The sequence below is a fragment of the Dermochelys coriacea genome, chromosome 24 (genome assembly GCF_009764565.3).
Source record: "Dermochelys coriacea isolate rDerCor1 chromosome 24, rDerCor1.pri.v4, whole genome shotgun sequence".
NCBI lineage: Eukaryota > Metazoa > Chordata > Testudines > Dermochelyidae > Dermochelys > Dermochelys coriacea.
Window position 1 is genome coordinate 2741050 of NC_050091.1, and position 12532 is coordinate 2753581.

At 47.1% G+C, this 12532-nt stretch overlaps 1 protein-coding gene across 1 annotated transcript in view; it reads right to left on the minus strand.

The window, feature by feature from the left end:
• The window catches only part of LOC119848033 (keratin-associated protein 9-1-like), a 40138-nt gene that overhangs the window by 20100 nt on the left and 7506 nt on the right, over positions 1–12532 (minus strand). The window contains exon 2 of the mRNA XM_043502271.1: positions 8788–9117. Coding sequence (XP_043358206.1) covers positions 8788–9117 — 330 coding nt within the window. The remainder of the gene's footprint in view (positions 1–8787; positions 9118–12532) is intronic.

Here is a 12532-nt window from a genome sequence, read left to right on the forward strand (position 1 = left end):
TAGGGTGCCATAAGTACTCCTGTTCTTTTTGCGGGTACAGACTAACAGGGCTGCTACTGTGAAACCTGTACCTCCTAGAGGCCCCAACTACGAGAGCAAACTCATTGCTAGGTGCTGTACAAACACTTGGCACCTGCCCCAAAGCTTTTCATCTAGACAGATAAAAGGCTGGAGGGGAAAGAGGCATGGGGGGGGAAAGTGACTTGTCCAAGATCACACAGGCGGGCAGAGGCAGGGATATAGTCCCATTCTCCTGACTCCCCATGCAATGCCATATCCAGGAGATCCCTCTGCCTCCTGTAAGGTATTTCATTATTGGGACTCACTAGGGGACAGAATCCTTTACTGGAAGAATCCAGAGAGATTTTCCAGCCCACCTCATCCAGGTAGGACCTGGTTCTTGGAAGCCTGTGGCCCAGCAGGTGAGAACAACCCACGGGAATTCCAAAGAGGAAGATAAATCCCGTCTCGTCAGCGTCAGAGCCTGAGTCACAGGGTATTGAAGCAGCTGCTGCCATCTGAACCCACAGGAGAATCACGCCCTCTCCGGGCCCTGCAGCATGAGAGTCCACAGTGCCCGTTAATTGACTAAGCAGGAATAGCAAGTGACGCCAAAGACAGGCTCTGCAAGACGCCCAAAGATGGGCTCTTAAATGACCCACAAGTGTTGGGTTTAAGGAGGAAAAGGGAACATGATCTTCCTGATACCTGCATAGAAAGCTCCTCATTTTCTCTCTCAAAGACATTAAAACTCTCAACCCTTGAATTTTTCATCAGAACAGTCACTGCCCTGTGTACACACGATAACACCGGTGTCTTTCCCTGCCCATAAGAGCATAAGTACAATTCCACCCTCACATTGATGGCCTCTTAGATATGTAAATGTTTTGATGTAATGGAGATGGACAGGAGATAGTTCTCTCCCTTGGGGGCACTGGCATCTCATACGTTTTCAAGACGCACCTCCATCCCAAGAGTTTACAATCTGTATTAGAAAAGATTAGACTTAGGATGAAGTTTCAGTGCAAAATAGCCAGAAGGCACCACGAGGTGAAGACACGATGTCACATAACAAAGACCCAAGCTTCTTATCAGGAAACACCGACCAATATTCCTTCCAGCAGGAGTAACAGCGGCGAGTGGGCTGCCTTTGGAGTGTCCTACTGCTAAAAATACCAAGGAATCCATGAGCCCAGCATCAGCTCTGTGCCCATAGAGGCGTGTGTGGTGTATCGGGGACGGGAGTGGTACTTTAGCAAGAACAGAGAAATACCCCGAGTGGATCAGCTCAGAGATCCATCCAGGCCACTGTCTTCTCTCTGCCAGTGAGCAGTACCAGATTCCTCAGAGGAAGATGCAAAAGCCGGCCGAAGGAAGGAATGGAAATCCATAAAGACCATTTTTAAGCAAACTATGCAGTTGTTTATTGAATTGTATTTCTAATATGAATTTTGTAGGTCAGGCGTTTCCTCAAAGATGAGACATGTGTCCACTTAAACTAATTATTAAAAATAATGATGCAAGGAAGTAGTTGAAGGATATTTAATTGGAGTAAGTTACTTTATGCATATGCAAATCGTATTTGCATACCTCTAGGATATCTCATTTCCGGATGCCAGGCCATGGAAACCATATAAAAAGGCTCCCTTCACAATGCTCCTTAACCGACTCGACATCTTTATTAGCTCCTGTAGGTGAATTGGGTAAGTCTCCTTCCCATGATTGGGAGCTAACTTTAAGGCTGGGCTTAATTTTTGGCTTTCCTCTCCTTGCTGCTCACTAGAGTGTTTTGCTGAACTAGCTTGTGGCTATTTCACGAATCCCATTGCAGGCCGTGGGAATGGGATATCAGTCCATCCTCCCTCTTGTTTATTCTTTCTGAAGTGGTTTGCAATGGGAATGCTCTCTGTGGAGAAGATTTCCTCCTGCACCAGCCTCTGATTCTGCTGAATGTTCTGTTGCATGATGCTAATGAGAAGATGCAGCTCTTTGTCTTGATTTTGCAAACCTTGGAGCCTCCTTTGTCTTTCAGTTTTGCTCCCATCCCAGGAAGATGGCTTATCAGCAGCAATGCAAACAGACCTGCCTGCCCCCTCCATGCTGTGTGACCAAGTGCACTACCAAATGCCTGGATCCCTGCTGCAAAGTCTGTGTGACCAAGTGTGTGACAAAGTGCGTGGATCCTTGCTGTAACGTCTGTGTCAAGAAGTGCACTACATGCGTGCATCCATGTCCATGCCCTCCGTGCCCTCCATGCCCTCCCAAATGCCCCCCCGTGCAGCACTGCTGCAAAGAAAAGAAGCTCTGTTAGTGCCCATGGAACCACCAACGTCTACGGAACAGACGCAGTAGCACGGTCGCTCTCTCCTCGCTCCGCTGCTCTGGCATTCCCCTCGCAGTGGGACGGCTTTTTAGGAACGTTTCCAGTCTCTGCCCGCACACTGCGCACTGTTTCTGTCTCTCCTGTCCAGAGGTCAATGCCTTCCCTTGTAACGAGAAACTGACCATCCCTGTGCCCCTGGGATATCAGCTGTTCGTGGGGGAGCTCCTGTAACACTTGTGCTCTCGACTCTTTTGTGTGGGTTATTTTCCCCCTCTGCTCTCTTTTCCCATCCCATCTTTAAATGTAGATGTGCCGTAATAAAAGCTATGATTCATGACATCGTCGGCCTCCTGGTGTTTCATTCTCTTCAGCAGTCACAAGCGCTCAGAGCCAGATTCTCCTTCCTTGGGATTCCTTTTAAAAAGACCCTTCCCTAGGAAGTGGTGGCTGGTGCCCAGAAGAAGTGATGGGGACAGAGATAGCAAGGAGGAGCAGAGGCAGCCAGGTATGGGGGTATCCAGTGCAGGCCGGACCAGCTCAGCTGTCAGAGGGCTTCTGCCTGCTGCAGCAGCTCGTCTGCAAAACAATTTAGTTTTTATTCAATTCAAAGTTCATCAGAATGTATCATTTTTGTGAATCTCATGATTTTGGGGGCCCCGCTGCTGCCTTTTTAACACTTTGGCCTGAAAGTTCTGCTGATGCCCACAAACTGGTATCCTAATATTCTGCCATAGTCAACTCCTGCCTCCAGCTACCCGCCCTGCGCTATAACTTCCCAATATGTCCACGTCTGAAAGGTTCACAGGGCTTGGGGTGACAGGTGTCCTGAGTTCCTTGGGACTCTTCCAGTTATTAGGGGACTTGTCTTATATAGGACCCTATTGCCCCCTTTTTCATCCTCCCACGCCCCCATCCAGATTTTTCACCCTTGCTATATAGTCAAACTGGTAAGACTCCAATTTTCTGAGTCTTGGTCTTTCCGCACATTGGATGCAGCTGTGAAAATCAGGACAGATCCAGCTGTTAAGACCATAAGAACGGCCATACTGGATCAGACCAATGGTCCATCCAGCCCAGTATCCTGTCTTCCAACAGTGGCCAATGCCAGGTGCCCCGGAGGGAATGAACAGAACAGGTCATCCTCAAGTGATCCATCCCGTGGACGCATGTCCTCTGGAATGGTGGCCGAAGCATGAAGGGAGTGGGACACATGACACCCTAGCGCATCTGGCACGTAAATATGCCGCAACGTCAGCCACAACACTTCCATGCGAACACCTGTTCCCACTCCCAGGCGACACTGCAAAAAAGCTGCAGGCAGCACCTTGTTCCTAGGTTTGTATATCACCGAACATACTGGGGTGCTAGGTGCGATGACCATTCCAAAACATCATAATATTGTCATCTTTGGCCATCCATTTAGAGTGTTCACATCCACTGCTGGCTGCAACCTGATGGCCAAATTCATCTCGGGAGTAATTCCCTTCATTCCAATGTCAGACTGGGCCAGGAAAACGAGATGGATTGCCTGGTGACATTCAAGTGACTCAACGGGCAGAACTAGCATAAAATAGAGCTGTTGGTTTTTATTTATTAAATCCTTTTCTTTGGAATGAGCAATAAGACTGAGCTCCGCAGGCCATGCCCCCTATTCGTTTTCATGCCTTGCCCATGGAGTACAGCGTTGGAAGGGATGGACCATGGGTCCGTCACTGGGAACCTGTATCAGAAAAATGACAATGAGGGGCACATGCTGATGCAACACCCCCACAACCGGTCTGCAACGGTTTTTCATCCTGGGACGTCAGGATTAGAACTCAGACCTCGGCCACCTGAACTAAGTGGTAACACCATCACCTAGAGTAGCCTGTCACCTTGAAATTCCATTTTCTCTTGAGTAGCCACTAGAGAGGGATACAACCCCCCCCCCCATGACTGTGACAATTGTGAGAGGAGAGCAACAGAGGATCACTGGTCAACTTGGCCTCTAAGAATTAATCAGGAATACACAAGGTCTCAAGTACTTTAGTACTGGCACTTCCTCCATAACAGTGATTCTCAACATTTGCTGTAGTCTCCAATATCTGGGGTCCTTATCATTTGACATTGTGTCTTCGCTTACTAGTGGCTTCCTGCCATTTTGTGCTGCAACTTCATTCTCCTTCTAATCCATTCAAATACACTAGACATTCATCGATTGCAAGGCCGGAAGGGAGCACTCTGATCATCTCATCTGATCTCTTGTACAACACGGGCCATAGAATTAACCCAGAATAACTTCTAGAGCATAGACTTGAGACAGACATGCAATCTTGATTTAGAACTTGTCAGTGATGGAGAATCCACAATCACGGCTGGTAAATGGTTCCAATGGCTAATCACACTCACTGTTAATATTTTATGCCTTCTTTCCAGGCTGAATTTTTCAGCTTCCAGCCATTGTACATATTAAACCTTTCCCTGATAGACCGAAGAGCCCGTTATTAAATATTTTTCCCCAGGCAGATGTTTCTACACTGTAATCAAGTCATGCCTTAATCATCTCTTTCTTAAGTTAAATAGACTCATGGAGCTCAATCTATCAGTGTAAGGCAGGTTTTCTAATCTTTTAATCATTCTTGTGAGTCTTCTCTGAATCCTCTCTGATTTATCCACAGCCTACTTGAATTGTAGGCACCAGAACTGGCCACAGGATTCCAGCAGCAAGCTCATCTGTGTCTTATATAGAGGTAAGATAACCTCTCTCCACCAAGCTGAGATTCCTCTGTGTATGCCGCCCAGGATCGTGTCAGCTCTTGAGGCCACAGCGCTCATATTCCTACCGTAATTTATTATCTGCCATGACCCCCAAATCTCTTTCACCATGCAAGACCTGCATAAATGACATTCTCCAATGGGTTTGTATTGTAAAGCATTATATTTAGTAACACGGCTTCCCAGGATGGAGTCTCCCATCCTGTCAGTATGGCCTGTTTTCTTTCTTCCGACACTTCACTCTGAGCGAGTTCCACTAATTAACATGCAAAAGGCAGGGGCTGAAAAACATCCTTGAATGGCTCTTATTGATCACAGATGGGTGGGATTTGGGTTTAGCTGCCATCAGACAGATAGCACCTCCGGGAGCACAGCAACACCCTAGTGCCATACTAGTGCATTTCTCCTCTCTTGAGCCAGAGACCCGTCACCCTTCCCATCCCTCCTGGTTAAAGCTTAGGTGCAAGTCTCTCTGCTGTTGCGAAGCGTTGCCATTTTAATGGCAGGTTCTCTACTAGTCCCCATGATGCTCCCCAGGCCCATTCTTCTGGTGTAGTCACACCAAATTGTCAAAAGCAAATCAGGCTTGAGCATTCGCTATCCACCCCCGACGCCACACGCTCTCGACATAGGACTTAGAATCATAGAACCCTAGGATTCGAATGCACCAGAAGGGTCATCTAGTCTAACCCCCTGCAAGTGCAGGATAAGTGGTTTCTAAACCATCCAAGGCAGATGGCTCTCCAGCCTCCTTTTGAAAAATTCCAGTGAAGAAGCTTCTACGACTTCCCGAGGCAGCCTGTACCATTGCCTCCTCTTCGTTCACTTAGCAAGCTTTTCCTGAGATTTACCCAAAATCTGCTCTGCTGTAGTTTCAACCCATTGCCTCTTGTCTTGCCCTCCAAGGCAAAACACAACAACTTTTCTCCATCTTCTCTACCACAGCCTTGCAAGTAGCTGAACACCGCTATCATATCCCCCCTTCATCTCCTCTTCCCAAACTAAACACACCCTGTTCCTTCAGCCTTTGCTCCTGTGGCTTCCATTCCATCCCTTTCATCATCTTTGTCGCTCGCCTCTGGATCCTTTCCCATTTCTCTACATCCTGTCTATACCATCCTCAGCTCTGAGTAACTGCTTCCCGGCTTCCAGACAGTCTCCTGCAACTCGCTCCTGAACCCCCTTTCCCTACATCCCTGTCAATTTTCCTCACACTTCAATAGCCTCCCCAACTCCCACCAATCCACTTCTGTCTGTCTGCTCCCTCTACGTACAACATGCTGCCTAGGACCTCAGCATGTTTGCATACGGCAGCAAGGGGCACAGTATTAGAACCCGGATATGATAGATTAGATCCTATTTCCTCACAGGCTCTTAACACTCTGAAAGACCCGTGTTACTAAAGATCTCTTCCTGGGATATCTGAGGAAGCAGAGTGTGCCATAGGGTAAGGTGTGAGATTCAGGGGTAAATGTGGAAGCCTCCACTGGGGTGTGGAGCATATGTTGATCCGTAGGACCAAAGCTATTTCAGTTCTTTGGAATGTGGGCTTCATATCATCCAAACCTGCCTCTCTTTAGACCACTAATGTTTGTTATTGCTGTGGGCACTAAGTGGCTACCCAAGAAAAATGTCATGTCACCTCAGAGAGACCATACATAGCAAAGACTTGGAGCTGTGGTAGGGGATGGTGTGGCCTAGAGGATAAACTCCTGACAGGCAGACAGACGAGCTGGGTTCTCTCCTAGCTCCATCACACCCCTGCTGTGTGACTTTGGGCGAGTCCATCTGTTTTTTCCACCAAATGCATCCGATGAAGTGAGCTGTAGCTCACGAAAGCTTATGCTCTAATAAATGTGTTAGTCTCTAAGGTGCCACAAGTCCTCCTTTTCTTTTTCCTCATTTCAGTCTCTTTAGATGGCCAGCTCTTCAGGGGAAGGGACTGTGACCTGTTGCGTGTCTGCTCAGCACCTGACGCATGTGGCCCCGGTCTCAGTGGGCCCGGAGGAGCGAATGAAATATTAAGTAATAATAATAGCTCTCCTGTACTTCACCAGCACTGACACACCCTTAGATGAAAGGCTGGCAAAGAGCTGGGAGGGCTTGGCTGATGCGGGTTGAATTATTTGTGGCACCCAGAGAACACTGCAGCGTAAGAAATGCTCCGATGGTCTTTTCTCCTTTCTTTCTTTTTAGGTTTGTGGTTTCTATGAAGTCACCCAGGCTTATCTCCGAATTTTTCTTTCCCCTCTTTTCATGCTATGTGGGTCTTTTAAAGCAAAACACCAGAGAGCTTGAAATGGGTGAGACAGGAGCCAAGAAGTGATTAAAGAGACAAAGAGAGGGCAAAGCAAACACCAAGAGGTAGATGGTTCCAGGAAGAGCAAGTTACATTTCAACACAACAATAATTTGAGATTGGATGGTAGCTGGGGAATGAAATTATTCCAGTGCCGAAGACGTGACGGTGGAATTGTACAGAGTGAGTGTCTAGGATGTGAGCAATATCTGAGGGGTACCTACGCAGTCAGTTACATCCTACATGGAAAGGTCCTGATCCCATCAGAGAATTAACAGGCTGTGAAAGGATAAACCTCTGGAACCGTCAGTGAAATAAGGAACAAAGCTCAGGAGAACATGAGCTAAGCAAGAGGAGGAGAAATAACTTGCCAAGGGATCTGAGATGTATGAATTTTTGACAGGGAGGTTCCTTAACCATTGGAAAAACCTTGCAAGGGAAGGGGGAGGATTCTCCATCACTAAAATCCTTCAGATCAAGACCTTTCTGGCAGAGACGCCTTAGAGAATCACAAGATATGGGGTATAAGTATAGAGGGGGGACTGGGTGAAATTCTCTTTGCATTATCGTACAGGGTGTCAGTCTAGATCCTAATGGTCTCTTCTCACCTCATGCAATTTAAAGGGGAAAATGTAGAGAGGGGAATACAACAATCGAGTTTCCAGGACATGTGAAACAGAGGTGTACATTTTGAAAGGCAATGCCTGATTGCACGTGGTGCTTGCAAAAGTCTCCCCCCATAATGTATAATCCATGTCTGTGCTTATGGATAGCATCAGTAACCCCCTATGGAAGGAGGCATGAATTCTGTGGAAGATTAAGATCTCTTCTCTTAAAAGAGGCCTTTTTTGCTTGACTTCCATTGGTTTTCTAGGACGGCCAAGTCCCCGTGGGGTCTATTCGGTATCTTCGACAATACAAATACATTGGAGGTGGGTTCAGCTGACCTAATAAGACCTCATTTCAGAGCTTTGGCCTACTGTATGGAGACTTCTGCAGCAGGTCCTTCTGCGAAGGAGAATGAAACACCAGGAGGCAGACGATGCCAAAAATCACAGCTTTTATTGTGACCCGTCTCCATTAAAAGACATGGTGGGATAAGAGAACAAAGGGGGAAAATCTCCCACACCAAAAAGAGCCTAAAGCACAAGTGTTACAGGATCTCTCCCAGGAACAGCTGACATCCCAGGGGCACAAATATGGTCAGTTACTCGTTACAAGGGGAGGCATTGACCTCTGGAAAGGAAAAGCAGAAGCTGTGCGCAGTGTGCGGACAGAGAGTGGAAACGTTCCTAGAAACACGCCCCACTGGCAGGGAAAAGCCAGACCAGCGGAGCGAGGAGAGAGCTTCTGCGCGAGGGGCTGTAATTCATTCTCATTCCGTAGATGTCGGAGGTTCCCTGGGCCCTAACAGAGCTTCTTTTCTTTGCAGCAGTGCTGCACGGGGGGGCATTTTGGAGGACATGGAGGGCACGGAGGACACTTTTCAGGGCATGGAAGACACGGAGGGCACGGAATGCACTTTGGAGGGCACGGACAGGGACATGGATGCACGCATGAAGTGCACTTCTTCACGCAGACTTTACAGCAAGGATCCACGCACTTGGTCACGCACTTGGTCACACAGACTTTGCAGCAGGGATCCAGGCATTTGGTAGTGCACTTGGTCACACAGCAAGGAGGAGGTAGACAGGTCTGCTTGCATTGCTGCTGGTAGGCCATCTTCCTGGACGTGGGTGAAACTGAAAGACAAAGTAGGCTTCAAGGTTTGCAAAATCGAGACAAACAGCATCATTTTCTCATTAGCATCATGCAGCAGAACATTCAGCAGAATCAGAGGCTGGTGCACTAGCAACACTTCTCCCGAGAGAGCATTGCCATTGCAAAGCACTTCAGAAAGAACAAACATGGGGAAGGATGCACTGAAATCCCATTCTGAACGTCTGCAATGGGATTCCTGAAATAACCTCAAGATATAGAAGCAAAACACTCTTCTGACCAGTAAGATATCTCCGCAGAAGAAAGCAAAACATTCAGTGCAATATGTACTCTAAGGTTAAAGAGTTATCCTGAGATTAATAGCAGGGCGAGAGATACGAATGGATTTAGCAGGTTTTGTAACCATCGATCATTTCTGCATTCAAATCTTTTTCTGCTAGAAGAGTTAAATATATCACTCAGTGCTTCTGAATGTGCAGCTGGCAGGTGGCACTGGTAGAGACACTCTCTACAATCTCGTCATTAGCACAGTCTGTAGGGCTGACTGAGCCCAACACAACTGATCCAAGTACATCTGAACTTTTCCAAAGCCCCAAAGGAACGGTCAGTTCCTTTGGCCTCTTGGGTTCTGAACTAAATACTCCAGAATGGATGTGCATTGGTACAAATATTTTCTTCCCAGGTCCTTAGGCTGCACGAATGCATCTGGAGTTGTATTTCCAGTACAGAACAGCTTGATTTTTGTGGGTGGTGAGTCCTTCAATCTACTTACTGCCTTCCTTTCATTGGGAGGATGTGTGCGCAGGCAAGGCCGTTAGATTCTCTTCTGTTCCCTTCCAGCTCCACAGCTGGTGTAAATCAGTGGAGCTCCATTGATGTCCACAGAATTTTGCAGGTTTTCGCTAGTGAGGAATCGGGCAGTGAGAGTGCAGGGGCTATATCCCCTCCATATCTTCTCAGTCTGAGTTGCTTCCAGACACATCTTTCTCCTTTGCCCTCAAGTCTCCGAACGCTCCCTCTGCCTAGAGGTTTCCCTTTCTCAGTTCTCTCTTCTGCAACGGAGCCCCGCCCTGTAATTCCCTGTCACACCCACTAATTTAATCTCCTGATTTAGAAAGGGCTCCGTAAATCATGGACGGAGAACATTCAGCACAAACAGAGCTTGGTGCCGTGGGAAACATTGCTATAGAGAGAGCATTGTCACTGTAAACCACCTGAGAAAGAACAATCCTTACAGAGAATCGACTGATATCCCTTCCTGCAGCCCTGCAATGGGATTAGAGAAATAACAGCAAGATACTTACGCAAAGTGCTCTTGTGAACAGCAAGGAAAGGAAAGCCAGAAATGAAGCCCAGCCATGAAGTTAGCTCTCAATAATAAGAACAAGACTTACCAAGTCACCAACAGAAGCAAATGAAAAAGCTGAGTGGATTGAGGAGCACTGGGATACGAGCCTTTTTATACGGTTTCCATGGTCTGCTCCACGGAAATGAGGCACCCCACAGGTATGCAGATAAGATTTTTATAATACTGTCTAGCTCGAATCACATATCCTTCAATTGCTTATTAGCATCACTAATGTTGCTAATTATTTTAAATAATTATTTCAAGCGGATGTACGTTACATATTAGAGGAAATGCTGTTTGTAAGTTCTCTGCCTGATCCACATACTCTATCTTAGAAAAAGGCAATTCAATTCACACCAGGATTCTCTGCTTTTCCATAAATTCCTTCTTCAGACTTTCTTGGATCTTCCTCTGAGGCATGTGGTACTGGTTTCTATTGGAGACAGGACACTGGGCGGGATATATCTTTGATCTGAGCCATTGTGGGTATTTTCTCATTCCTGCTAATGTACAACTTCCCTCCGTGGTATACCACCCAGTCTTCTATAGACCCAGAGATGACCTTGGATTCATGGATTCCCTGGTATTTTTAGCAGGAGGACACTTCTCATCCAGCCCACTCTGTTAATTCTGCTAGAATAAATATTTCTCAGGTGATTCCGAATGATATGGTGTTTGGCTCATTATTATCTGATATTGCGTCTTCACTTAGGGGTGGCTTCTTGCCATTTTGCTCTCAAATTTTATTTCAGTTCTTGTATTTTCTAATACAGATGGTAAGCTTCTGTGGCAGGGTCCATCCTGCTATATATGGGATGCCAGTGCCCCCAGAGGGGAAAGCAATCTCCCGTCCATCTCCATTATATTACAAAAGAGTGCTAGACGATTTGTTTTATTTCAGGATTTAAATGACTGAACCTCCTAGAAAAAAGAAGAGGAGGACGTGTGGCACCTTAGAGATTAACAAATGTATTTGAGCATAAGCTTTTGTGGGAATTGGGCTGTAGCTCATGAAAGCTTATGCTCAAATAAATTGCTTAGTCTCTAGGGTGCCATAAGTACTCCTGTTCTTTTTGCGGGTACAGACTAACAGGGCTGCTACTGTGAAACCTGTACCTCCTAGAGGCCCCAACTTCGAGAGCAAACTCATTGCTAGGTGCTGTACAAACACATGGCACCTGCCCCAAAGCTTTTCATCTAGACAGATAAAAGGCTGGAGGGGAAATGAGGCATGGGGGGGGAAAGTGACTTGTCCAAGATCACACAAGTGGGCAGAGGCAGGGATATAGTCCCATTCTCCTGACTCCCCATGCAATGCCATATCCAGGAGAACCCACTGGTGCCTTTTTAACACTTTGGCCTGAAAGTTCTGCTGATGCCCACAAACTGGTATCCTAATATTCTGCCATAGTCAACTCCTGCCACCCGCTACCCGCCCTGCGCTATAACTTCCCAATATGTCCACGTCTGAAAGGTTCACAGGGCTTGGGGTGACAGGTGTCCTGAGTTTCTCGGGACTCTTCCAGTTATTAGGGGCCTTGTCTTATATAGGGCCCTATTCCCCCCTTTTTCATCCTCCCACGCCCACGTCCAGATTTTTCACCCTTGCAATATAGTCAAACTGGTAAGACTCCAATTTTCTGAGTCTTGGTCTTTCCGCACATTGGATGCAGCTGTGAAAATTAGGACAGATCCAGCTGTTAAGACCATAAGAACGGTCATACTGGATCACACCAACGGTCCATCCAGCCCAGTATCCTGTCTTCCGACAGTGGCCAATGCCAGGTGCCCCGGAGGGAATGAACAGAACAGGTCATCCTCAAGTGATCCATCCCGTGGACGTATGTCCTCTGGAATGGTGGCCGAAGCATGAAGGGAGTGGGACACATGACACCCTAGCGCATCTGGCACGTAAATATGCCGCGACGTCAGCCACAACACTTCCATGCGAACACCTGTTCCCTCCCCCAGGCGACACTGCAAAGAAGCAGCAGGCAGCACCTTGTTGCTAGGTTTGTATATCACCGAACATAATGGGGTGCTAGGTGCGATGACCATTCCAAAACATCATAATATTGTCATCTTTGGCC